Source organism: Lampris incognitus, chromosome 18 (genome assembly GCF_029633865.1).
Source record: "Lampris incognitus isolate fLamInc1 chromosome 18, fLamInc1.hap2, whole genome shotgun sequence".
Taxonomy (NCBI): domain Eukaryota; kingdom Metazoa; phylum Chordata; class Actinopteri; order Lampriformes; family Lampridae; genus Lampris; species Lampris incognitus.
The window spans coordinates 16,326,520-16,352,110 of NC_079228.1; the positions used below are offsets into that span (position 1 = coordinate 16,326,520).

The 25,591-nt window shown below is 47.3% G+C and overlaps 1 protein-coding gene across 1 annotated transcript in view; it reads left to right on the forward strand.

Moving 5' to 3' along the window:
* rapgef5a (Rap guanine nucleotide exchange factor (GEF) 5a) overlaps positions 1 to 25,389 on the forward strand; it is a 71,463-nt gene extending 46,074 nt beyond the window's left edge. Inside the window, exons 10-26 of the mRNA XM_056298469.1 lie at positions 3,336 to 3,481; positions 4,595 to 4,695; positions 8,756 to 8,834; positions 9,090 to 9,234; positions 12,222 to 12,313; positions 12,461 to 12,491; positions 13,078 to 13,156; positions 13,947 to 14,096; positions 14,273 to 14,370; positions 16,758 to 16,880; positions 19,063 to 19,241; positions 19,370 to 19,460; positions 19,873 to 19,923; positions 20,368 to 20,455; positions 20,547 to 20,611; positions 21,511 to 21,565; positions 22,032 to 25,389. Of these exons, the coding sequence (XP_056154444.1) occupies positions 3,336 to 3,481; positions 4,595 to 4,695; positions 8,756 to 8,834; positions 9,090 to 9,234; positions 12,222 to 12,313; positions 12,461 to 12,491; positions 13,078 to 13,156; positions 13,947 to 14,096; positions 14,273 to 14,370; positions 16,758 to 16,880; positions 19,063 to 19,241; positions 19,370 to 19,460; positions 19,873 to 19,923; positions 20,368 to 20,455; positions 20,547 to 20,611; positions 21,511 to 21,565; positions 22,032 to 22,150 (1,692 nt within the window). The 3' untranslated portion in view covers positions 22,151 to 25,389. The remainder of the gene's footprint in view (positions 1 to 3,335; positions 3,482 to 4,594; positions 4,696 to 8,755; positions 8,835 to 9,089; positions 9,235 to 12,221; positions 12,314 to 12,460; positions 12,492 to 13,077; positions 13,157 to 13,946; positions 14,097 to 14,272; positions 14,371 to 16,757; positions 16,881 to 19,062; positions 19,242 to 19,369; positions 19,461 to 19,872; positions 19,924 to 20,367; positions 20,456 to 20,546; positions 20,612 to 21,510; positions 21,566 to 22,031) is intronic.
* Positions 25,390 to 25,591: the final 202 nt, after the last annotated feature.

Sequence of the window (25,591 nt, forward strand, 5' to 3'; positions counted from 1 at the left end):
AGAAAACTTATATTAAAAAATGGAGGGTAGGTACTCCGTGACTTGGAGGCTTGTATCCTTTTAGAGGCGAACATTTGAAGTAATTGTTTTCACTACGGGTGTATCAGTCTTTTACATCTCATTTTAGGAATACTGGTTGTATCTACGCAATGTACTGAGAGCTTCCTGGGTCTACACAGTGTACTGAGAGCTTCCTGGGTCTACACAGTGTACTGAGAGCTTCCTGGGTCTACACAGTGTACTGAGAGTTTTCTGGGTCTACACAGTGTACTGAGAGCTTCCTGGGTCTACACAGTGTACTGAGAGCTTCCTGGGTCTACACAGTGTACTGAGAGCTTCCTGGGTCTACACAGTGTACTGAGAGCTTCCTGGGTCTACACAGTGTACTGAGAGTTTTCTGGGTCTACACAGTGTACTGAGAGTTTTCTGGGTCTATACAGTGTACTGAGAGCTTCCTGGGTCTACACAGTGTACTGAGAGCTTCCTGGGTCTACACAGTGTACTGAGAGTTTTCTGGGTCTACACAGTGTACTGAGAGCTTCCTGGGTCTACACAGTGTACTGAGAGCTTCCTGGGTCTACACAGTGTACTGAGAGCTTCCTGGGTCTACACAGTGTACTGAGAGTTTTCTGGGTCTATACAGTGTACTGAGAGCTTCCTGGGTCTACACAGTGTACTGAGAGTTTTCTGGGTCTACACAGTGTACTGAGAGTTTTCTGGGTCTATACAGTGTACTGAGAGCTTCCTGGGTCTACACAGTGTACTGAGAGCTTCCTGGGTCTACACAGTGTACTGAGAGTTTTCTGGGTCTACACAGTGTACTGAGAGCTTCCTGGGTCTACACAGTGTACTGAGAGCTTCCTGGGTCTACACAGTGTACTGAGAGTTTTCTGGGTCTACACAGTGTACTGAGAGTTTTCTGGGTCTACACAGTGTACTGAGAGTTTTCTGGGTCTACTGTGTACTGAGAGCTTTCTGGGTCTACTGTGTGCTGAGCGCTGTGCAACCTCACGCTCCTGATTATTCTGCTAGATTTGCCGTAATGATTTAAAATGCAAATGACTCATCTGCTAGATCTCAGGAGCAAAGCTTTTTCTGTTGCACTTTCGGCATCTTATGTTAACATCTCTGCTGTTTTCAGATGCGGTGGCTGTTCCAAAGGAAATAAAATGCTGAATGTTAACGATGCTATTAGGCTGCTCGTCTATTGACGAGCCAAGAGTGAAACCCGAGTGTGGCCATTACATAACCCATGGGAGTTCATGCAAAAGGAAAAGAAGGGGGGGGGACATCCGTTTTAACCAAAACAACTACGCAGAAAGTGAGGCAATGACAGAGAGAAAATTTTTAATAAAGAAATAATAGAAAAAGACTGTTTTCCTCCCAACTTGTTGAGAGCGCCAAAGCAAATTTGTGCAATTTGGTGAACTAATACTAATAACACTGCTTTTTGTTTTTGTTTTTTTATTTCCCCCCTTTTTTCTCCCAATTGTACATGGCCAGTTAGTTACCCCACTCTTCAGAGCCACCCCGGTCGCTGCTCCGCCCCCTCTGCTGATCCGGGGAGGGCTGCAGGCTACCACATGCCTCCTCTGATACATGTGGACTCGCCAGCCACTTCTTTTCACCTGACAATGAGGAGTTTCGCCAGGGGGACGTAGCACATGGGAGGATCACACGATTCCCCCCAGTTTCTGCTCCCCCCTGAACAGGCGCCCCGACTGACCAAAGGAGGCGTTGGTGCAGTGAACAGGACAAATACCCACATCCGGCTTCCCACCCGCAAACACGGCCAATTGTGTCTGTAGGGACGCCTGACCAAGCCGGAGGTAACACAGGGATTCGAACCGGGATCCCCATGTTGGTAGGCAATGGAATAGACCACTACGCTACCCGGATGCCCCTGATAGATACTTTTTAATAAAAAAAAATAGAAAAATATTGTTTTCATCCCAACTTGTGAGAGCTCCAAAGCAAATCTTGCACACCTTGGTGAACTAATACTGATAACGCTGCTGTTTGTTAATTTATCCAGATGAGCTTTTGTGGAGCCATTTTCACTCCCCATCATGAGAAACCTGGTAAATGCATAAATGAGTGCTACATTGTAAAACGATGACCCGCTATAATTTGTCATTTTGAAAGAGATGAACTCGGAGTGACTGTGTTTCTTGAAAACCAACAAGTCATGCCAAATTCATAATCTGTCTCTCTGGGAGGCTTTCTAAACCACTGTAATACAACCCACAAAGCTCGGCTGTTGTGCCAAAACCAACTGGGCCACCGCCTCCAGAGGTCTCGACGTCGCTGATGTATCAAAAGCCAGCTGGCTAATCTCAGTTGTGTTGCCAGGTGTGGACTAGCACATCCTTGTCCCGTCATGTGGCAGTAACACATCTACAACTGGTATATAACTCACTTACAGGGCGACACGCTGTGAAGTATGGGGTGGTGCTCTGTGCTTTTTTTGCAGTTTGGATTTTAAGTCGTCCGTATTGTACCACCCCGGTTTTGAGGAACAGAGCAGGAGGCAGATGGGAGGAGAGATACCACTCCTTTATCCGTCCTCCTCTGCTGTCGACTTCCTTTGATCTCTCTGTCCTGGCTGTCCTCCTCAGGGTCTTTCCTATTGAGCGCCTTTGTCCATCTGCTCCCCTGTCCCCCTTGCACTGTCATCACAGATGTGTAGGTGTGTGTGTGTGTTGGTGTGTCTGCCACCTTCCTCATACCTGTATTTCTCTTTGTGAGTCTGTTTCTGCATACTTCTATGCAGATCTACCTGTGTGTGTGTGTGTGTGTGTGTGTGTGTGTGTGTGTGTGTGTGTGTGTGTGTGTGTGTGTGTGTGTGTGTGTGTGTGTGCATGCTTGCTTCCCATCCACAGATCTGGTTGCTGAGCATGCCATGAATAGGAGGTTGTTCAAAGTCTGGGCCTACATTTCTGGTTGCTCTGTAATCCTCAACATGGTCACTTGATGACATACAGGAACATGGTTTCCTGTACTAGGGCCAAAAGTCCACGTGTGTATAAATGTACCTGTGCCTGTGTCACTCTACATGTGTGTGTAGAGGGCGCATGTAGACTTCATGACAAATATGCAATTAATGGTGAATATCTAATTGAAATTAATATATACTGCTCGTTGCAGAAGTTATGTCAATTGTTGAAAAGTGTCCCTGACTCCATGACCAAACTTTAACAGTATGTCAGTCTTCTCCTTCACTAACTCTTGTCTGTCTGTCTGTCTGTCTGTCTGTCTGTCTGTCTGTCTGTCTGACTGTCTCTCTGTCTGTCTGACTGTCTCTCTGTCTGTCTGTCTGTCTGTCTCTACCTCAGGAGGTAGTGGGGAGGGTGTGTTTGAAGGAGCGAGGGCGGGACGTGCTGGTGCTGCAGAGAGTGACATCATCTGTGACATCACCGTCAGACAGACCGTCCCCCACTTCATCGGGAGGCGGAGCCAGAGAGGAAGACAGCAACAAGAGGTAAGTCCCGCCCCCTGTAAAAATAACCAAGAAATACTGGCAACAAAAACAATCTAAGATCAACAGTCTTCTCTCTCTCGCTCTCTCTCTCTGTCTCTCTCTGTCTCTCTCTCTCGCTCTCTGTTCGTCTGCCGTCTGTCTGTCTGTCTCTCTCTCGAACCCTTTTTATTATTATATTTTCTGCCCCACTTTCACGGCAGTGCAGCCAGTATCTCAAGGTAGAAGCAACACAAGCTTGCATGCATATGCAAACCACCAGTGTTTACTTCGACCACTGTGTGCACGAGTGTGTGCGCTTGCTCCAAGACAATGTATGTGTTAGCCTTGGGCTCCGGCAGGGGGAATAATGAATAGATTTCTTGTTTTCAGCCGAGGGAAACAAAGACGACAACAAGACAGTTTTGCTGCCTTGTACAAATGTGTGCATTGTGTGCATCCAGGAATATTTACTGTTTGTTTATACACATTTGTTCAAAGTGCGTTTTGTTTCCTAGCTCTCGTGGAAGTGCGTGTGTCATTTTGAGGGTTTTGAAATGTGTTTGTGTTTGAAAGCCTCGGGCACAGTGCTGGGAGTGTCAGTTACAGGCAGGTTAAGGGTGTGTGTGTGTGTGTGTGTGTGTGTGTGTGTGTATGTGGGTGTCTGTGTATACAGCATGCATCAACTCTAGTTGCACCCAGTTCCCTTCCAGTGCTAGGAGCTGCCAGAGGAGATGGGTTTTAGTCTCAGGAGCTCTTGGTGGACAGGGGGGAATCCACGAGACTCCCTGGGCATGTTGAGCTCAGACAGGGAAGTGGGGTCAGGAGGCGTCTCCAGAGGTGTCATGATATGAAGATGGCCTCCAAACTAGCTACCCTTGCAGAAGCTGAGGACGACGATGACGATGCCGATGAAGAAGAAGATAATGATGACGACATCGCCAATGAAGAAAGCGATTCGAAATTCCCCACTTTTGACGTTCCGCATCTCCGCTACATCGATGACGAAGATGCTGGGGAGGACTCTCGCAGCGTCCACGGCATCGCGAGGGGAGCGGGTGGAAGTAGGGGTGGTGGCGGCGGCGCGCGTCCTAAACACTCCCATGATGAAGGCTACCGTGACTTTTCCTCTTACAGGTACGTGGTTGTGTCGGGGACACCGCTGAAGATCCTGGAGCACCTACTGAGCGACCTGCGACTGGACGACCAGAGAGGGGCGCCGGAAAGCAGGGAAAGCGGTGAGTTAGCGCAACGGCAAACAAACTAGGGCTGGGGTCCAATAGTGTTCGGTCAAACCTGAATCAAGTAAATGAACCGAATCGATCTGTATGTTGATTCACTGACAGTCGGTGCCCATTTTTGCTGATTGTCAGAAGTAAATAAAATGAAGCGCACTGCCTGTGTGGGCGTAGACGTACCCGCATGCCATCTCCACCAGTTGAACCCACAGTAAAGATTTTATATCCCTTTTGCTACTCTACTGTATGTAGTTTTATTATGCCCCAGCAAGCGACGGCAGTGTATTTTGGAGAACAAAGTTCATTAAGAGATTAGTTTTACTTACAGCTTATCGAGTCTGGATATTTCATCCACTCAGCAGGATAAAAAGACAGAGCTGAGTATTGAAACCCACCCCTACAACAAACATACCATAAATCAGAGTTATTCACACAAGCAGGACTCTTAAACCCAAAATAATGTCTTCGTGTGTTAATTTAAACACACCCGGCTGTACGGATGTTTTTGTGGAGGCCGAATAAAGAGACAGAAAGTCGTTAGGGGGGTTGTCTTTGTTTTTCTGGTTGGCCACAGATACCGAGTCTAATGCTGCACCTCCTCCTTCCTCTTACCGAGGGGTAGCATCTTAAAGCCAACAGAACAAGTCGCAACACAGCCCGACCTCTTATCCTTCCACTGCGACGTTTCCCCTCTTGCTCTTCACTCTTTCCTGAAGGAATGTGTAACTGCAGCTCAGATCCCCAACGCAACATTCACCTCCTTGATCACAGTCGACTACCGGACTACTGTGTGTGTGTGTGTGTGTGTGTGTGTGTGTGTGTGTGTTAGTGAGCACTGAATGCAAACTTGTCTGTGTATGTATGTGTGCATTCAGCCATGTCATTACCTGTGAATATAATGGCTGTTCAAGAAGTTAAATGTTCTAATGAGTTACTTAAAGAGTTCCCCTGAGGCACTGGAGGAGTTTCTGGCTCCAAACGCTCCTGTATTCTGTCAACTGACAGTTATCATTGGGTTCACCCTCTATAGGTTTGCAGTGCATTTCTGCATTGTTACTTGTGGTTATTATCCCCCTCCCCTTTCTTTTTTTTCTACCCAATTGTATCCAGCCAATTACCCGACTCTTCTGAGCTGTCCCGGTCGCTGCTCCACACCCCGCCCCCCACACACCCCGCGGATCGGGTGGGGCCTGTAGACTACCACATGCCTCCTCCGATACATGTGGAGTCGCCAGCCGCTTCTTTTCACCTGACAGTGGGGAGTTTCGCCAGGGGGACGTAGCGCGTGGGAGGATCACGCTATTTCCCCCAGTTCCCCCTCCCCCTGAACAGGCACCCTGTCTGACTAGAGGGAGGCACTAGTGCAGCGACCAGGACACATACCGGCTTCCCACCCGCAGACACGGCCAATTGTGTCTGTAGGGATGCCCGACCAAGCCGGAGGTAACACGGGGATTTGAACCAGCGATCCCCATGTTGATAGGCAACAGAATAGACCACCATGCCACCCGGACCCCCCCTACTCATGGTTATTTTTTGGCCATAGGTGATCACACGTGGTTGAAAGGGAAAAACAGACCGCAGAGAATAAAATACAGAATCAGTGTTTCATAGGAAGAGCTCTTGAACTTCTGCAAAACTTGAATGGATTTAGTGCCCGACTGATTAGATCAGTACTTCTGCCACATGGGGATCCAAACCAGACAGACGGGTCGCTCAGTTTGGGTCCCAACTGGTGATTCAGGGAACCATGCTCTCACTTGCTTAGTTGATGACACCGGTTCTAAACAGTCCACAGGGAACTGCCTCGCTGGACTGCAGGATGCGAATAAAGGGAGTGGGAGGGAGGGATGGAGGGATGGATGAAGGGAGGAGGGCAGGAAGTAAAGAAGGAGAGCAGAGAAAAGGAGAACTGAGATGCTCTTTGTGGGAGAAGACTGCCTGATATTTATTCACTGGGAGCAAAAGAGTCACTCTCGCTCTTTTCTCTGCGGCCTCGGCTGATTTTCTTTCCTCTTGGCGGTGGCGGGGGGCCGGGGGGGGGGGGCGGGGTAGAGGGTGAAAGAGTTAAAGAGAAGCAGAGATAAAGCATGTTTGTACGTGTTAGACTGCTTTTGCATGTGCGCGTGCCTGTCTGTCTGTACACATTGAATAAACATGAGACAGAGCTTTGTTTGCGTGTGTGTGGGTGTGTGAGTCTAAGTGTGTGTGTATGTATGTGTGCTAAATGTGTGTGTGTGAGTCTAAGTGTGTGTGTGTGTGTGTGTGTGTGTGTGTGTGTGTGTGTGTGTGTGTGTGAGTCTAAATGTGTGTGTATGTATGTGTGTGAGTCTAAATGTGTGAGTCTTAAGTGTGTATGTATGTGTGTCTAAATGTGTGTGTGTGAGTCTGTGTGGGGTGTGTGTTCGTGTGTGTCTAAGTGTGTGTGTATGTATGTGTAAGTCTAAATGTGTGTGTGAGTCTTAAGTGTGTGTGTGTGTGTGTGTGTGTATGTGTATGAGTCTAAGTGTGTGTGTGTGTGTGTGTGTGTGTGTGTGTGTGTGTGTGTGTGTGTGTGTGTGTGTGTGTGTGTGTGTGCGTGCGTGTGCCTAGGCCCTCTGGGGAGGTATTGAGCATCAGCATGCCGTTTTGGTGGGGGTTAGCTCCATAGCATGTTGAACAGGTGAGAACAAGCTTTCAATGAAAGAGAGATTATATTTTTCCGACCCACCCAACCCAACTCAGCCCAACCCACCCACCCCAAAAACCTCACACAAAGAAACGACTACAGCACCAGATTACTGCCATAAATTCAGTAGACACACATGTTCTCTCTTTCTCATCCTCTCCCTCAGTAGAAATAACAAAAACTCCCCAAGGTCAGAGCTGAATGAGTTATTCTTCAGTGCTCTGTGTGTGTGTGTGTGTGTGTGTGTGTGTTTGTTTGTTGGGCGGGGGGGGGGGTACACGCACAGGATCAGTGGATGTTCTTGACTTTGCATGTGCCAGCGGCCAAAAGAGAGGGCATACGCTGAAGATGAAAATGGGTATTTATCATCGCATAGAGCAAGAGAGGGTGAGCGTAGGAGGAAAGGAGTAATGTGGGGGGGGGGGCAGGGGGGAGTAACATGCCGAGAAGGAGAAAATGAAAAAAAGGAAGGGGTGAGGGGGGGAGGATTGGGTGGCCAAGCTTAGATTAGATACCAGAGAGAGAGCGAGAGCGAGAGAGAGATGGGCTATACCACAGATCATTGGAAGAAGGGGGGATGGAAAATGACAGATAAGCAATGTGCATGACATTTGAAGAAAAAAAAAGCACGAGCATGACTCACTCAAACTGTTTGTGTTGGAAAGTTTTATCGGCGAAGGGAAGGTGGCTGATGAATTATTGATGGCGGGGCCTCCGCTCAGTCTTCTATAATTGATTCCTTTGCTCTCTGCCCAACAGAACCATATTTGGGTCATGTGTTTTCCAGGGGAAGGAACCCAACGCCACATGGTTCCCTTAACAATAGATCATTACCCATCTGCCTCGGGGACTGTTTATATTCGCTTTTCGCCCATTTAACACCTGCTGGGTCTGACAGATTCCCAAACCCGCTCCCGAACAAACCTCGCACAACATTAGTAACACGGGCTCCCGCAGTCGCGTTCCTCTTAACGTACGTTAGCACGCTGGTGCTGCTAGGCCGCCATCAGTTTGGGTGGGGAGCGTGCCGTATCTGGGTCTTCTCTTTAGAGACGAGTGATCTGATACCCCAGGGTTTTGTTGAGACATGTTTGTGTGACTGATACAAAGAGAATACCATTAGCGAACGCAAAATGTAGTCGCATCGGCTTGCGAGTGGCGAGGTAAGGCAGGAAGTTGTAATGTTCCGAGTAACCGGATGCTGTCAGATGGTTTTATATGCCCGCCTTGCTTTCTCCCCCCGACGTTGACATGAATGATTCATGGCAGCTAAGGGTACTCCATCTGTCCATATTTTTATTCTACTTCCTCACAAAAGGGAAAGGCCCAGCAGCCCGCTCTGCCGGGGAGGTCCCGGTGAATGACTGACGGTGTGTTTTTGCTGCGTTGCAGAGATGCTGCTGGATGACTTCCTGTTGACCTACCTGGTGTTCATGTCAACCAGTGACCTCTGCCAGGCACTGCTGGGGCAATATCCTTTCTGACACACGGAGACACAAGCTTATGTGTTAATGTGCTACGCTGAGCAACACATGGCCAGTTACACCCAACTCCCCTTATAAAACACAACACACAGACACACACCTGCATACTTACACACAGAAACGTGTTTAATGTATGTACGTCAAATTCCACCATACACAGTAATGCTACCCCAACGCCAGATGCCATTTCCACAATTATACACTTCCTTCCAGCCCCCTGTTGTCTACTTGACTGGTCTCACCTACAGCAGTGCACGGTGCAGGGGTCAGGAGGAGGGTAAGGACGCCCTCTTCAGGAAGCGTAAGGTACTGCAGCTGGTCTCCCACTGGAGCAGACTCTACAAGGACTTCCTCAAAGAGGAGGAAAATGTCAAGAGCTTTATGAAGGTATGGACAACCGCCCGTCTTTCACCTGCCCTGGCTGTATGTACCTGCCCTGGCTGTATGACCTCTCCTGCTTACCCTCCCGCTCTCACACACACACTGTAGTGATTGATCCCCCCCCACTTTTCTCCCCAATCGTAACTGGCCAATTACCCCACTCTTCCGAGCCATCCCGGTCGGTGCTCCACCCCCTGTGCTGATCCAGGGAGGGCTGCAGACTACCACATGCCTCCTCCGATACGAGTGGAGTCGCCAGTCGCTTCTGGCAAAACTCCTCACCTGACAGTGAGGAGTTTTGCCAAGGGGATTTAGCGCATGGGAGGATCACGCTATCCCCCCCCTGAACAGGCGCCCCGCCCGACCAGAGGAGGTGCTAGTACAGCGACCAGGACACGTAACCACAATCGGGCTTTCCACTTGCACACACGGCCAGTTGTTTCTGTAAGGAGGCCCCATCAAGCCGGAAGTAACACGGGGATTCAAACTGGCGATCCCTGAGTTGGTAGGCAATGGTATAGACCGCTACACCACCCAGATTTTTGTTTTAATCTGTCTTTAAAGGAAAATATTGTGTTCAAGACCTTCAGAAGTCTCTCTGAATTTTTTTCCTCTCATTGAGTCCGTGCTGCTTTCTACACCCCCTTATGTTGCAGTATGTGTTTGTCCTTCCTGCAGTTCTACATGGAAAATATCAGCTGTTTAGGGAGAGAGAGCGAGAGAGAGAGAGAGAGAGCAAGAGAGAGAGAGAGAGAGTCTTTTCCTATGCTCTGCCCTGCACCAAAGCCTTTTTGTTCCTGGCATGGCCATTACAACCTTGTGGGGTTTCAGCTGTGTCCCCCGGTGGGGGGGGGCTGACTGCCTCGTTGATTTTTGTCTTTCTTCCTGGAAAAAGGACAAGCCAAAAAAACCGAGGGACAAAAATAACGTGCCCAAATTTCAATCATACGAAGGAAAGCTATAACTGTGACAACGTACAGTACACCCTCTATATTATTGTTATTCAGACTGAGGCATTATACAGTGGCATACCTCTTCATTACAAGCTTCAGTGGTCCAGATGATGCTGCATTCATCCCACACAATTCAGTCATGCAGAAGGTATAAAAAAATCCAACATAAAATGCATTATTGTAATAGTGCATGATGAAACTTGGATTTCTGTGTATGATATATTTACGCAGGAAGAGTGCTGGTATTGTAAACACATGTACATCCGTGCACGGTCCAGTCACAAAGTCAGTATTTACTGTCAGCGGTTCTCTCCCCAAATGCTACCTGCGTCAGCTGTGGTCTTACTACCTTTTCATATCGAGTTGAATACTGAGGGCTTTCGACAACCGTGAAGCCAAGTTAACAAGCACACACATACACACACACACACACACACACACACACACACACACACAATCACTTGTCCCTCTATAACCTGATGCCTCCATAGCTCGGTGCTAGGTTGCCATGGAAATGAAAGTGTGAGGGTTGGCATGGGTATAATCTCATACGGAGTGTGTAACCCAGGTGATAGTTGCCTAGTAACAGGCGAAGGCAAGGGGAGCAGGGATGGGAGCTACATTGGGTAGTGATTATGGATGTCAATGTGTGTGTGTGTGTGTGTGTGTGTGTGTATATGTCTGTGTTTGTGCGTGTGTGTGAGAAATGTCTGTGTTTTAGCAAGTTGTAAATTGCCCGAGTTGAGCATGCATTGGCATTTTAGTCTGTGTACGCACACACTAGCGCACACACACACACACACACACACACACACACACACACACACACACACACACACACACACACACACACACACACACACACACACACACACAGTGATGGATACAAGAGCTTTGTTAAGTCATATATCACATTTAACCTGCCAACACATCTGCTGTTTCTCCCGTCTGAGGGTGCGAAAGAGGGAGAGAGAGAGAGAGAGAGAGAGAGAGAGAGAAGAGAGGGGAAGATAGTAAAGAGATTTATAGAATTAATAAAAAAAATATGGACGCTAAGGAAGAATGAGACTGATTAATTTCTGGACTGCCAACACTGGAACCGTGAAACTCACTCACTCACTCACTCACACTCTCTCTCTCTCTCTCTCTCTCTCTCTCTCTCTCTCTCTCTCTCTCTCTCTCTCTCTCTCTCTCTCTCTCTCTCTCTCTCTCTCTCTCTCTCGCTCTCTCTTCACTCTCTCTCACTCCCTCTTCACTCTCTCTCTCTCGCTCTCTCACTCACTCACTCACTCACTCACTCACTCACTCACTCACTCACTCACTCACACTCGCTCTCTGTGGCTCTCTCTGTCTGTCTGTCTCTGTCTCTCTCTCTTTCTCTGTGTGTGTATGTGTGTGTGTGTCTCTCTCTCTCTCTTTCTGTGTGTGTGTGTGTCTCTCTGTCTCTCTCTCTTTCTGTGTGTGTGTGTGTGTGTGTGTGTGTGTGTGTGTGTGTGTGTGTGTGTGTGTGTGTGTGTGTGTGTGTGTCTCTCTCTCTCTCTCGGTGTGTGTGTCTCTGTGTCTGTCTCTCCCTGTGTGTGTGTGTGTGTGTGTGTGTGTGTGTGTGTGTGTGTGTGTGTGTGTGTGCGTGCGTGTGTGTGTGTGTGTGTGTGTGTGTTTCTGTCTCTCCCTCTGTGTGTGTGTGTGTGTGTGTGTGTGTGTGTGTGTGTGTGTGTGTGTGTGTGTGTGTCTCTCTCTCTCTCGGTGTGTGTGTCTCTGTGTCTGTCTCTCCCTGTGTGTGTGTGTGTGTGTGTGTGTGTGTGTGTGTGTGTGTTTCTGTCTCTCCCTCTGTGTGTGTGTGTGTGTGTGTGTGTGTGTGTGTGTGTGTGTGTGTGTCTCCACCATGTGCCCACTCACCTGGGTCAGCTGCATCGGGCAGATTTTGTGTTGGTTTGAGTATACACATTTGGTTTTGTTACCGAGTTTCTGTTGAGTGAATGAGTGGACGAGGACACATATCAAGACTGCAGACCTTTGACCTTTGGCCTCCGTCTCTCTCAGACCTTGTACAGATGTGTGTTAGAGGACCTCTATGAGTTTCCCACTCTGGAGAAAGACCTCAAGGAGTTCCAGAAGCTTCTGCGCCGCAGACAGTAAGTGCATGTGTGTGTATGTGTGTGTGAGAGGGAGAGAGAGGTCACTTGTTCACAAATACTTTATATCTGCCTTATGGCAAGTGGCTGTGTTTGGAAATGTAACATGCATTCCTCCTGACTTGTTTGTGTCCATGTTTCTTGCAGTACAGTGGATGACTGCCCCCCAACCCAAAAGGTAAGAAAGAGAAAGATTGATGTGGAGGGGTTGGGGAGGTTGGATAGACTGTTGCATTCAATTTACTTGACATGTTCACCTTGGCGTAGTGGTTAGCGTGGTTGCCTCACAGCAAGAAGGTCCTGGGTTCGAGCCCCGGGGTAGTCCAACCTTGGGGGGGGGGGGGTCATCCCGGGTCATCCTGTGTGTGGAGTTTGCATGTTCTCCCCGTGTCTGCGTGGGTTTCCTCCGGAGGCTCCGGTTTCCTCTCACAGTCCAAACACATGTAGGTCAGGTGAATCGGCCATACTACACTGTCTGAATGTGTGTGTGTGTGTGTGTGTGTGTGTGTGTGTGTGTGTGTGGGGGCCCTGTGATGGCCTGGCGGCCTGTCCAGGGTGTCTCCCCGCCTGCTGCCCAATGACTGCTGGAATAGGCCCCAGCATCCCCATGACCCTGAGAGCAGGATAAGCGGTTTGGATAAGGGATGGATGGATGTTCATCTTCACCTGAAATGGTTTTCTGTTTTTTTTGCCTCTCAATTTCTCTCTCAATTTTCTTTACCTTGCCTTGTCCCTCTGCGTCTGTCCCTGTCTCTCTGTCTCAGAGCAAGCAGCTCTATCAGCAGCTTAGTTTGAAGGAGAACTGTCTGCACTTCAGAAGTCCACAGAGTGAGATGAGAGAAGGTAACACAGTCTGTCTCTCTCTCTCTCGCTCTCACATACACACACACATAGGGACATAAAGTATTAGAAATTAGAGATTGGGGGCGTCCGGGTAGCGTAGCCGCCTATTCCATTGCCTACCAACACGAGGATCGCCTGTTCGAATCCCCGTGTTACCTCCAGCTTAGTCGGACGTCCCTACAGACACAATTGACCGTGTCTGCGGGTGGGAAATCAGATTTGGGTATGTGCCCTGGTTGCTGCACTAGCGCCTCCTCTGGTCAGTCGGGGCGCCTGTTTGAGGGGGAGGGGGAACTGGGGGGAATAGCGTGATCCTCCCACGCGCCACGTCCCCCTGGTGAAACTCGTCACTGTCAGGTGGCAAGAAGCAGCTGGTGACTCCACATGTATCGGAGGAGGCATGTGGTAGTCTGCAGCCCTCCCCGGATCGGCAGAGGGGATGGAGCAGCGACCGGGACCGCTCGGAAGAGTGGGGTAATTGGCCGGGTACAATTGGGGTGAAAAAGGGGGAAATAATAATAATAATAAAAAAAATAGTGTTTGCAGTTTTTAATTTCAATGGAGGATGAGTGAAATATTTGAATACAGTAAGTCCACATGTGGCCACACTAGAGAGTCTGCCTGTTTACATGGATGAGACTGATAATTATCTGTCTGTGAAGGTCTACATCACTGCTACGACTTGGACTTCAGCATATGTGTTGCAAACGTTTATCCACTGTACCCGCAATATTCTTCACTTGCTAAGTTTTATCTTACACTTGTTTTTTTGTTGTCTGTTTTTCTTCAGTTATTTGTCAAGTGCATGTGAGTGCGGACTCATACCTGAGCGTTCACACACACCCCTCACTAGAGGCCCACGAGCTGCTGAGGATTGTGGGTCTAAAGTTGGACAGGGCAGATGGGGACATGGTGCTTGCTGTGGTTTCCAATACCGGAGGTATATATACACACACACACACACACACACACACACACACACACACACACACACACACACACGTCTCCAAACAGTAATTTTGAATTAATTTCTCTCATGTTCTGACATTTGCCATGTCCTTCTCTTTCTATTGTGTTTGTGTCTCTTTCCTGTGCCCCCCTCTCGTCTCTCTGTAGAGCGGAGGATGCTGCAGCCCAGCGACTGTGTGTACTCAGAGTCCCTGACCCCACAGGGCAAGCTCATGGCCTGTCGTAGGGACCTCACTGAGATCATGGTATCTGAATACATTATTCCCCCTCCCACTTCCTTACACCCCCCCCCCACCTCCTTACATATAAGCAGAGATGGATGTCAAAAAATTCCATCGGCAAGTTTTTAGCAGGTGACTGTGTCCCTGTCATCTTCAAGTGGTTAATCGGGTATTTGTTGCCTCCCGGTAGCTATTACATCATCTACTGGTTGTGTCATGCATGAAAATTGATATATGATGTCTTCCTTCAGTGACATAGTATGTTCACATTGGTAAGATGGTTGAGTTTTGATTGCAACATTTTGCATTTTACAAACTGCAGTTTGGCCTCCTACTGGACAGCTACACTGGTTTGGCATTAGTGGTGTTGCAATATACCGGTATTGATGGTAACAGTGATATTAAAAAACTAAAAGATTGATATCATGTTGATAATACACATATGATAATATCGCGTCCAGCGCCTCTTAAATCATTTCCATTTCTTTCTGTTCTCACTTTGTCTCCCTCCCCCAACAACCCCCCCCCCACACACACACACACACACCTGACGTGACGCAGTAGCTAGCTAGCTACTACCAGTGTGTGGATGCTACTGCCACGTGAAATATGTCATGAAAAATGGAAAGAGGAAAAAGTATGTAAGGACATGGTCAGGGGACATTAAGTGACAGTATATCAGAGTGGTGAGTTGTCAGCTGGTGGTCTCACACACAAACTCCCTGTCCCTGCTCCCCCAGGTGATGTTGTTTCAGGTGACATGGTATCGATGGCAGATGTTAGGCCTCATGGATCTTTTGTTCATTGGTTCATCTGGTTGCCTTTTCACTATCCATTAAGTCTAATTGTTCTTTTTGTACATGTAACGACCACAGATGACTAGACTTGCTAACCCTTGGCTAACAGGTCAGACCCATTAGTTGACTGGTTAGCGCAGTCGCCCGTGGTGTGAGCTATCCGGGTTCAATTCCCGGCTGCGACAGATTCCCAGCTCCCTCTGAATTCACTACGTGCGCTTTTGTACAGTTATGGTTAGGGACTCTCTCTCCACGTCCCTACACTCGTAGTTTCAGTGTAATTCATTTGCCACAAAAGAGATAAAAACCACAATAAACAAAGTTAAAGATGACTTTGACTGATAGCATCATTTCTTTTTTTCAATTTTCCATAGATACTGTGATAATATCGTTATCGTGAATTCGTTTGGCCGTGATAATGATGTAGTGAAAAGCTGATATCATGACAGCCCTGGCTGGCATCATAAAATAAGTAGACCCAGTTCAGATTCTGGGTAGAATTTTACATTGGCACAATTTAGAATAAAATAACAAAAAAGAAAACTGTATTAGCTAGCTGGCAGGTCGGCAGACTCTTTACCCTTTTATAGATTTCTCCACCAAATCCAAATGAGCATTTTCTTTAAACTGACAAAACAAATATATTAAATATTGGTCTCAAGATGCCGATTGCTCAAGCATTTCTCACAAAGAGAGGAAGAGAGCCCCACTCGCTCAGGTCGTGAATGCGAAACAGTAGAAATACAGTTTGAATAAAAGAAATATGGTGGGGCGTCCGGGTAGCGTAGCAGTCTATTCTGTTGCCTACCAAAATGGGGATTGGTGGTTCGAATCACCATGTTACCCCCGGCTTGGTCGGGCGTCCCTACAGACACAATTGGCCGTATCTGCGGGTGGGAAGCCGGATGTGGGTATGTGTCCTGGTCGCTGCACTACCACTTCCTCTGGTCGGTTGGGGCGCCTGCTCGGGGGGGAATAGCGTGATCCTCCCACGCGCTACGTCCTCCTGGCGAAACTCCTCTCTGTCAGGTGAAAAGAAGCAGCTGGCAACCATGTATCGGAGGAGGCATGTGGTAGTCTGCAGCCCTCCCCGGATCAGCAGAGGGGATGGAGCAGCAACTGGGATGGCTCCGAAAAGTGGGGTAATTGGCCGGATACAATTGGGGAGAAAAGGGGGGTAAATTTAAAAAAAAAAAGAAATATGGTGACCTGTAAGGTAATCTAACTACCGAGCAGTACGTATGGTGTAGCAGAGAGCACCACTCCCCTCTCAGCTTTCAGAGACACCTACCCAGATTTCTGAGCCTGGGTTTCTGAACTGCTTTATGTTGTTTCTTCAGAAACACCCCCATCATTTTGCATTGAGTGAACATCTCGCCTGTTGAGGAGGGGGGTGACGTTGCCCTTGTGCAACTCATTCAGTGACAGGTCACTGATTTCATAGCCATATAGTCTTTAGTGAAAACTGAAAACGTGTCTGCGAGTGTGTTTCTGTGTGTGCATATGTCTTTATCAGTCTGTCTCTATATCTGTGCACAAGTTTACCGTCCTTTTGTATACTGACGTGTGTGTGTGTGTGTGTGTGTGTGTGTGTGTGTGTGTGTGTGTGTGCAGCCTCCTCTGACAGACAGTGCTGAACTGAGCAGGAGGCCTGTGCGTCTCCTGGGTATGAACACCTGGGACGTTGCGGCGGCTCTCACACACCTGGACTGGAGTCTCTTCAACTCCATCCATGAGGTACTCTCTCTCTCTCTCTCTCTCTCTCTCTCTCTCTCTCTCTCTCTCTCTCTCTCTCTCTCTCTGTCTGTCTGTCTGTCTGCCTGCCTGTCTCTCTCTCTCTCTCTGTCTCTCTGTCTCTCTTTGTCTCTGTTTCTCACACAGAAACAGATATCCACATTACAAACTGTAGAGGTTTCTTGAATTCTCTTCAGCTCCATTAGGTACATAGACGTTGGAAGTAGGGGTGCATTGTCCTATCGACAACTTCCCTTTACTGCACCAAACTTTGTTTTTATAAAGAATTGGTGCTGTCACGTTTATTCATTTATACATCTATTTAGACACTCGTCCGAAAGCTTCAGGAACAGCCAGTTGCCGGGATGGAACTGCAGCGGTGGCTGTCTTTCCAAGTTTGGTGAATTGGGTGGGGTGGTGGAGCCGTAGATGTTTTTTTAAATTTGTGGTATTAGTGGTATCATTATTGTGGTATTAGTGGTATTATCATTGTGGTATTAGTGGTATTATCATAGTGGTATTATCATTGTGGTATTAGGTATTAGTGACAGTACCAGATGGGGCAGCATGATGGCGCAGTGGTTGGCACGGTCGCCTCACAGCAAGAAGGTCCTGGGTTCGAGCCCCGGGGTAGTCCAACCTTGGGGGTCGTCCTGGGTCGTCCTCTGTGTGGAGTTTGGATGTTCTCCCCATCTCTGTGTGGGTTTCCTCCGGGGGCTCTGGTTTCCTCCCACATCCCAAAGACATGTAGGTCAGGTGAATCGGCCATACTAAACTGTCACTAGGTGTGAATGTGTGTGTGTGTGTGTGTGTGTGTGTGTGTGTGTGTGTGTGTGTGTGTGTGTGTGTGTGTGGGCCCTGTGATGGCCTGGCGGCCTGTCCAGGGTGTCTCCCCGCCTGCCGCCCAGTGACTGCTGAGATAGGCTCCAGCATCCCCGCGACCCTGAGAGCAGGATGAGCGGTTTGGATAATGGATGGATGGATGACTATATGGAATAGCCAGCCTTCATTCAGAAGTGGTCTCTTGTCCAAGTAGGCTATAAATATTTGTACCTTCAAGGGGCTGTGATTTGCCTAATGACTTCTGATGTTACACTTTTTATTGAAGGATTTTATTGAGGTTTCATGATCGGCATGAGCTTGCGTTACATAGGCTATGCCTCTTTGATATGAATCATTTTTTACTGTCATAATAATAAAGATGCTTTATGAACATTTAATTCTTACTCTCTAGTTTTCTTAATAGCTGTCTCCTACTCAAATTATTTAAAATTGAAGCCTTGGGTCAGGCCCATTAATAGCTCATAATAGCTCAGTCTAGTCAGCACGGCTGTGTTGGACAGCGCTGTCCAGGGTGGGGCTGCTGGGGCACCAGGAAAGTGAGGGGTGAAATAGTCCATGCCCCCCCTCCCCTCCCATTTACAGAACCCCCTCCCAGATTATAGTTCCAGCATCCCTGATTAGGTATAAGCTGTTCTCTCTCTCTCGCTCTCTATCTCTCTTTCTCGCTCTCTCTCTCTCTCTCTCTCTCTCTCACACACACACACACACACACACACACACACACACACACACACACACACACACACACACACACACACACTGGGGTAAGTTTCTGTCTTGTTCTAAATTGCTGGAACACAAACATTATAGATGCAGGTGTTGCATCAGACTTGCTGGATCAGGAGTCCAGAAAAGCTCCTGCTGACAGGCTGCCAATAGCAGCTAATGCTGAACACTGCTTTTTGACAAGTGTGAAACGGGGCTTAGGCAGGGAGTTGGACACTGTGCCACAAAACGGTGATTAAACGTGCTCCCTTGAATGGTTTCAGAAATATTGTGCCATCAGAGTAACTGACATTTCAACGTGGCAATTACAGTTTGATCAAAGAGCTCCTCAAATCTTCTAACACCCTGGTGAAAGCCTCTTAGATTTGAATGTCAGGACCTAAATGCACATGTTATGTAAGGAGTGGATGCCTGTCTTCTTTCAAAGGTGTTTGGTCTGCAGCTAATCCTCTGTGGCTTGCACTCAGACACACACACACACACACACACACACACACACACACACACACACACACACACACACATATATATATATATATATATATATATATATATATATATATATATATATATATATACTATATATATATAAACGTCATCTTTTCTCCCCATGCAGCAGGAGCTGGCGTACTACACTCTTAGCCGTGCTCCCATCGCTGGCCACACAGCGGCCCTGTCAGTGCTGCTGCAGCGCTGCAACGAAGTGCAGCAGTGGGTCATGTCCGAAGTGCTCATGTGTGTGTCGCTAAATAAGAGGGTGCAGTTGCTCAAGAAGTTCATCAAGATTGCAGCACAGTAATGACACACACACACACACACATTAAAAAATGTATACATGTACATTTGTACATTTTTCATTTCATATATAAGATATTTTTTATATTTTTCAAGACTTTTCTATGTTTGTGTGCGTGTGTTTGTAGCTGTAAGTCTCAGCGGAATTTAAATACTGCCTTTGCTATCATCATGGGCCTCAACACGGCGGCTGTCAGCAGACTCAACCAAACCTGGGAGGTGGGTTTGCGTGCGTGTGTGTGTGTGTGTGGGGGGGGGGGACGGCATGGCTCAGGAAGTAGAACGGGTCATCTAGTAATCAGAAGTTCACTGGTTTGATCCCCGGCTCCTCCAGAGAGCATGTCGAAGTGTCCTTGAGCAAGACACTGAACCCCTAACTGCTCCTGATGAGCAGGTTGGATGGCAGCCTCCTCCATCAGTGTGTGAATGTGTGTGTGAATGTGAGGCACACACTGTAAAACATTTTGAGTGGTTGGTAGACTAGAAAATCACTATATAAATGCAGTCCATTTACCATTTATGTGTGTGTGTGTGTGTGTGTGTGTGTGTGTGTGTGTGTGTTTTATATTTATCCACACACCTGCCTGTTTTTGTGTCTTATCTGCCTTCTTTTCTTATGACCTCTTTCTAGAAATGTCCAGGGAAGTTCAAGAAGCTCTTCTCAGAGCTGGAGCTTATCACGGTAAGAACGTCAGCGGACATTTTCTCTTTAACATTTCCAGTCAGCTGGTGGGACTGAAGGATGGGGGGGGGGGCGGGTTGTATTTCCAGTCAACTGATGGGGCTGAAGGATGCGGGGGCGGGGTGTTGAAGCAGATAGGGGGAGAGCTGGAGCGATAAGAGTAGACTGAAAACTTTGAATTGTCATCAGTGGTGATAACCATCCAGTTTTGTGATGCTGGTGACTCACTGCCTGTGTGATATGATCTCGGTGAGGCTTTGTCGGTAGAAAGTTGACTTAATTCCCCGTCACTCTTCCTACTCACCCCTCCTTCTCTCTAACCCCATTCCCCTCCTCCTCCTCATTTCTTGTTCCGCTGTTTTGGTACATCGTTCCTCTTCTATCGTTTTTCATCTCACATTTTTTTGTTCCATACGCCCCCCCTCTCTCTCTCTTTCTCTTTAGGACCCTTCTCTAAACCACAAAGCTTACAGAGAGGCCTTCAAACGCATGAAGCCTCCCAAGATCCCTTTCATGCCACTTCTGCTAAAAGGTAAATGCATAAACAGTCAAACACAAACAGACATATGCATACAATTTTTTTCCCCATTTGATGAAGGTTAATAAACTTGTGCTCCACCTAGATATCACCTTCATCCATGAGGGAAACAAGACCTTTCACGACAACCTGGTCAACTTTGAGAAGCTGGTGAGTGGAGTCTCTCTCAGCGTCAACGGCAGCCAATGATGGGCCAAGCAAGTGCTTTCATTGGATGTTCTTGAGATGTTACCCCGGTGGCTCGTTCGGTATTGAAATCTAGTATAGTGTCCATATGTGTTTTGATCATATCAGATCTGGGGGTTTGTGCTATCTTGAAGGTTGAGGAGGTCACCAACTTGCTGGAACGCTTGAAATCTAAAATCCCCAAACTATAGCTTTACCACTGAATACCGAACTGCCACGGTGTAGCTGCTCAAGGGCAAACGGTTCATTTAATGACTGTGTGCTGGACATTTCTCCATTGTGTGTTCATTAAAGTGGCTTTCTCCAGCGTCCGGGTAGCGTGGCGGTCTATTCTGTTGCCTACCAACATGGGGATTGCCGAATCGAATCCCCATGTTACCTCTGGCTTGGTCGGGAGTCCGTACAGACACAATTGGCCGTGTCTGCGGGTGGGAAGGCGGATGTGGGTATGTGTCTTGGTCGCTGCACTGGGGCCTCCTCTGGTTGGTTGTGGCCCTTTGGGGGGGGGGTGATCCTCCCACGCGCTACGTCCCCCTGGTGAAACTCCTCACTGTCAGGTGAAAAGAAGCAGCTGGTGACTCCACATGTATCGGAGGAGGCATGTGGTAGTCTGCAGCCCTCCCCGGATCGGCAGAGGGGGTGGAGCAGCGACCGGGGTGGCTCGGAAGAGTGGGATAATTGGCCAAATACAATTGGGGAGAAAAAGGGAGGGGGGAAAAAATAAAAAAAAAGTAGCTCTCTCCCTCCTACCTTGTGAGTCGTCCTCCAGGCCAGTGCTGTGAGTAAGATTGTGTTTTTAGTCGGCCGGCCAGGGAAAATCTCGTGTGTTGTCATTATGCTGATGCAAAATGTCTTCCGAACAGCACATGATCGCAGACACCGTGCGCCTCATTCGCCACTGCCAAAGTGATCAACAAGGTGAGTGTCCTCTGCATGGTCTTTGATTGGTTAGTCACATTCACAAGGCTAATTAACGCCTGTGGCCTCTGCTGCTGTTAGACGTTGTTCATGTCAAGGTATCAACATTTGGATTCAGTCATTAACGTGAGTCTTACGCCACCTACTGTCAGATTTGTGTAGACAAAGCAGCCTGTGGGTGTTTTATAAGTTGATGCTCGACGTTTCCACTCGCTACTTCCAAGCAACCATTTCCAAGGACCCACTCACTGTTCTCTTACAGAACAAAGTTCATCCCTGTGGGTATCCAAAATACGTGTGTGTGTGTGTGTGTGTGTGTGTGTGTGTGTGTGTGCGTGCGTGCGTGCGTGCGTGTGTGCGTGCGCGTGCATGTGTGTGTGTGCGTGTGCGAAAGCATGCTCACTTTGGTTTGACATTAAACCATCCTATAGAATAACAAATGTGTGCATCTTGGTCCGTCTCCTAGGAAACGAGGTAACCGGTGGCGACAGCGCCGAGGTGAGAGCAAGCGTTCACTACCTGCACATCATCGACAATCAGCAGACGCTTTTCGAGCTCTCGCACAAACTGGAGCCACGCGCCTAAACACAAACACACAGATAGCTACACACACACACACACACACACACACACACACACACACACACACATACACACCTAACACATGTAATAGCTCTGTGGAAATACCAGCACTTAGTGTAATGTGACGCAGAGGACGCTATGTGGTGCAAAATATGTCTCACACACACACACACACACTACAAGAAGAACCACACTACCAGCACTGGTGCCAAGTGGACAATAAGGTGCCAAGTATTCCTCCAAACCCCGGAGGAACAGGAAGACATGGAGCTGCACTCTGCCTCAGCCACAGCAGGAAAACAACTGCTCATAAAGGCACTGTAACACTGAACAAACACAAACACACACTCCGCCAACTGTTCACGGCAAGAGAATCTGCACTGCAACAGGGAGATTTGCCAAACTGAGGAGAGGGGTCGGGGAGACTGTAACTAGTTTGTACAGTATCCAATGGACTGAATGTGCTATTGTTTTTGTCCCTGTGTTGACCGTTTGGTTTTTCTCTTTGTGTATTTATGAGCCGGTTCCACAGGTGGGACGGTCCTTTAATTGTGTTGATGTTCACAATGCTTTGTGGAGGTCAGTTGGGACCTAACAGCATCTTCCTCACTCCAGCTAAAAGGAAGATTATCTGGAGAGGAATTGGGTTTGGTTATGTCCTGATATAACGGCTGTAGCCACAACCTTGATCATGATTTATTTTGCTTGCATATTTCAAGTGAACAGATTTGCGTCATGGTATAATCATGCTTCACACCGTGGTCATTTTTGTATTTGACATGCTGCTCTCCTTGGTTATTGTGCAGTGGCATGCATATGCAACACAGGCTGTTAACCAACGTCTGATAAGAAACACCTGTATGCAACTATATAGGCATATGAGACAAGCATTGTGATGTGCTTGTACAAACCAGTTTTGATGTTTGAAACACTGGGCTTTCCTGAATGTGCCATAGTTCAAAAAGCTGTACTGTATCATACCGAAATGCTATTGGTCCTCATTTGTTTTCACCTCTGTTTCCAGATTGTCCTTTCAGAGCTCCAGCTGATTCTGTGCCAAAGCCATGCACTTCTCTTTGTGGACTACTATGATTGTGTACCGATAGATATCGATAAATTTGGTATCGGTACCTATTCAGTACCGATATGTCACTGGTGCCAAACGCTGTGTTGCAGTGAGCTGAGTGTGCAGTATAGGTAGAATGGGCCATGCAGCATGGATATAAAGCTCTGGGTTGTAAAGAGCGCTGTCTTAATTCTGACTGGCAGATGCGATTAAATCGTCAAAAGCCAAACGTCAAAAAAGGACCTCTGGTTTTTAACGGTGTACAATATATCTGACTCCTTGCAGGGATGCCTTCAAACATCCTGATGACTGATTTCAGGGCATGGATGATGGTACCCTTTCAAACGCCATCCTCCCTGGGTTGCTATGGAAACGCAGGCCCACCATTGTGTTATTATTTTTTTCTTTTGCTGTTTGTTTTTCATTCCCTGAGGGATACTGTACCAAGACGAGACAAACCGCTGCACCATGAAGCTCTGTTCAGAGATGGTTCTGTCACACACTGCAAAAAATCTGACTGAAAAAAAATCATTTCTTTCAGAAGTGGTCTGGTGTAAATGCTCAGCTGCAACAAAGATTTCTGCAAACAATCTGAAAGCCTCACTTATGACGGACCTTATTTTATGTCAGCATTAATTTGTCCTGTGACTTTGCATGCATAACCAGTCACTGTAGTGTTATGCTTCTGCTGAGGTATGCACCATCTAATGGGAGTTTGTATCATCATCATCTCTTGTATTGTCTGGATTCCCATAATAGATGTCTTGTGGTCGGCAGTCAATAGCACAGAAAAATTGTGGTGTGGTACAATGGAAGGGTCAGCCCCAAGCCTCCAAGAACAGGAACGCTGATGTAGATTGTTGTCACCTGCAAGCTATGACTGGTCACATGTTAAAGTGGAGCAGGAGCTGGGATTCCCAAAGTATTTTAATACCTTGCCCATCCTCTTGTCATTGGAAGGCCACAGTCGATTAGCAGATGTTGAAGTAAAAATCCACCCTTTAAACATAACTCCAGTGTTACTCGCATGATTGTGAGCCAACTTGTACTAGACTCGTGTACATGAACAACTGTCTCCTAAAGGAAGACTCTGCTCTTATGATCCACAGATAAGGGGCAGGTGTGTGGGACACTGTCACAGGTGCCCAGATCAAGTTTGGAACCGTAAGCACAGCTATAAAATCAGCAAAATTGGGTATAAAAGTTCAAACATTTCCGTGACTTCAGCGATTCGTTCACTGTCCATGCAGCAGCTCTAAGACGTGTTGCCGGAGATCATCACACATTCGACTCCTGGTTTTCTTTGACTGCTGCATTCATCGTTACGGATGTTTGAGCTGGTTGTGCAGGACTGTAATGATAATGTGAATGATGTGCTTTAGAGTGGATTTCCTTTTCAAGATGATTTTGAGAAACTTTTCTGTGCTCAGTGATTCTTGATAAGCTTCTCCGCATCTAAAGGGAGGCCTTTTGGTAAGAGTCTGTGCATACACTCTGTCATAAAGAGGTCTGACGGCAGTTGTTTTTACACTTGTCGATAGTACACACTGCTCACTATGGGCAAAAACATAGATGTGCTACTAGTTATTTATTGTGATATGTTGTTTATTTATGTGTAGCCGAGATGGAAAGACGACTTGGTTGTTGTGCTGTTTTTTGTTTGGTTTTTTTTGGGGGGGGGGGGGCGATTTACAGGAAAACGAACCTGTTGTTACATGCTGTGGCCAGTAGAGGGCAGTAGAGGACAGCAAGCCTGGTATTGAATGGGGTAATAGACAGGAGGAAACAGACCAGGCGAAAGGAAAGAGACTAAATTTAGTGTTTTAATTGCCATTGTCATGATTATGTTAGCTTTTTTTTTTAAAATACGTTGTTTAAAATCTTTTTGCATGATGCGAAAAATAAAAACCACAAGCTCACAATGCAAGAGAGGACACCTTGAAGGCTTTTTACTATTGTAATATTGTCAATGTGTAAATATATGCCTATGTTTTGGGATGTTGTTAGTATTTAACTGTTGTAAAAGAAACACCCAAGTCTGACGCAAAGCAATACGTCCACCCCTGTGTTCCTACAACCCTTCCAACAGCTGAAGCCACATGTCTTTTCTAAAGCAGCATTTTACAATGTCAAAGTTTTACTGAAAATGAATAAATTACAGGTTTTATGTGAAATAGCTTGATGGGCTAATGGTCTCTTTTTTTACATAATGAAAATGCAAATTTTCTGTATGGCAGTAAAAAAGAAAAAAAAGAATGCGCCCCTCTCTAAAGCAGGTTGAACCAATCACCTCCAGTCTACTGGGCTCCCAGTTCCAGCGACAGATGTCAACCAACTCCACAAACCACTAAAATTCTCCATCTCACTGAAAAGACAGA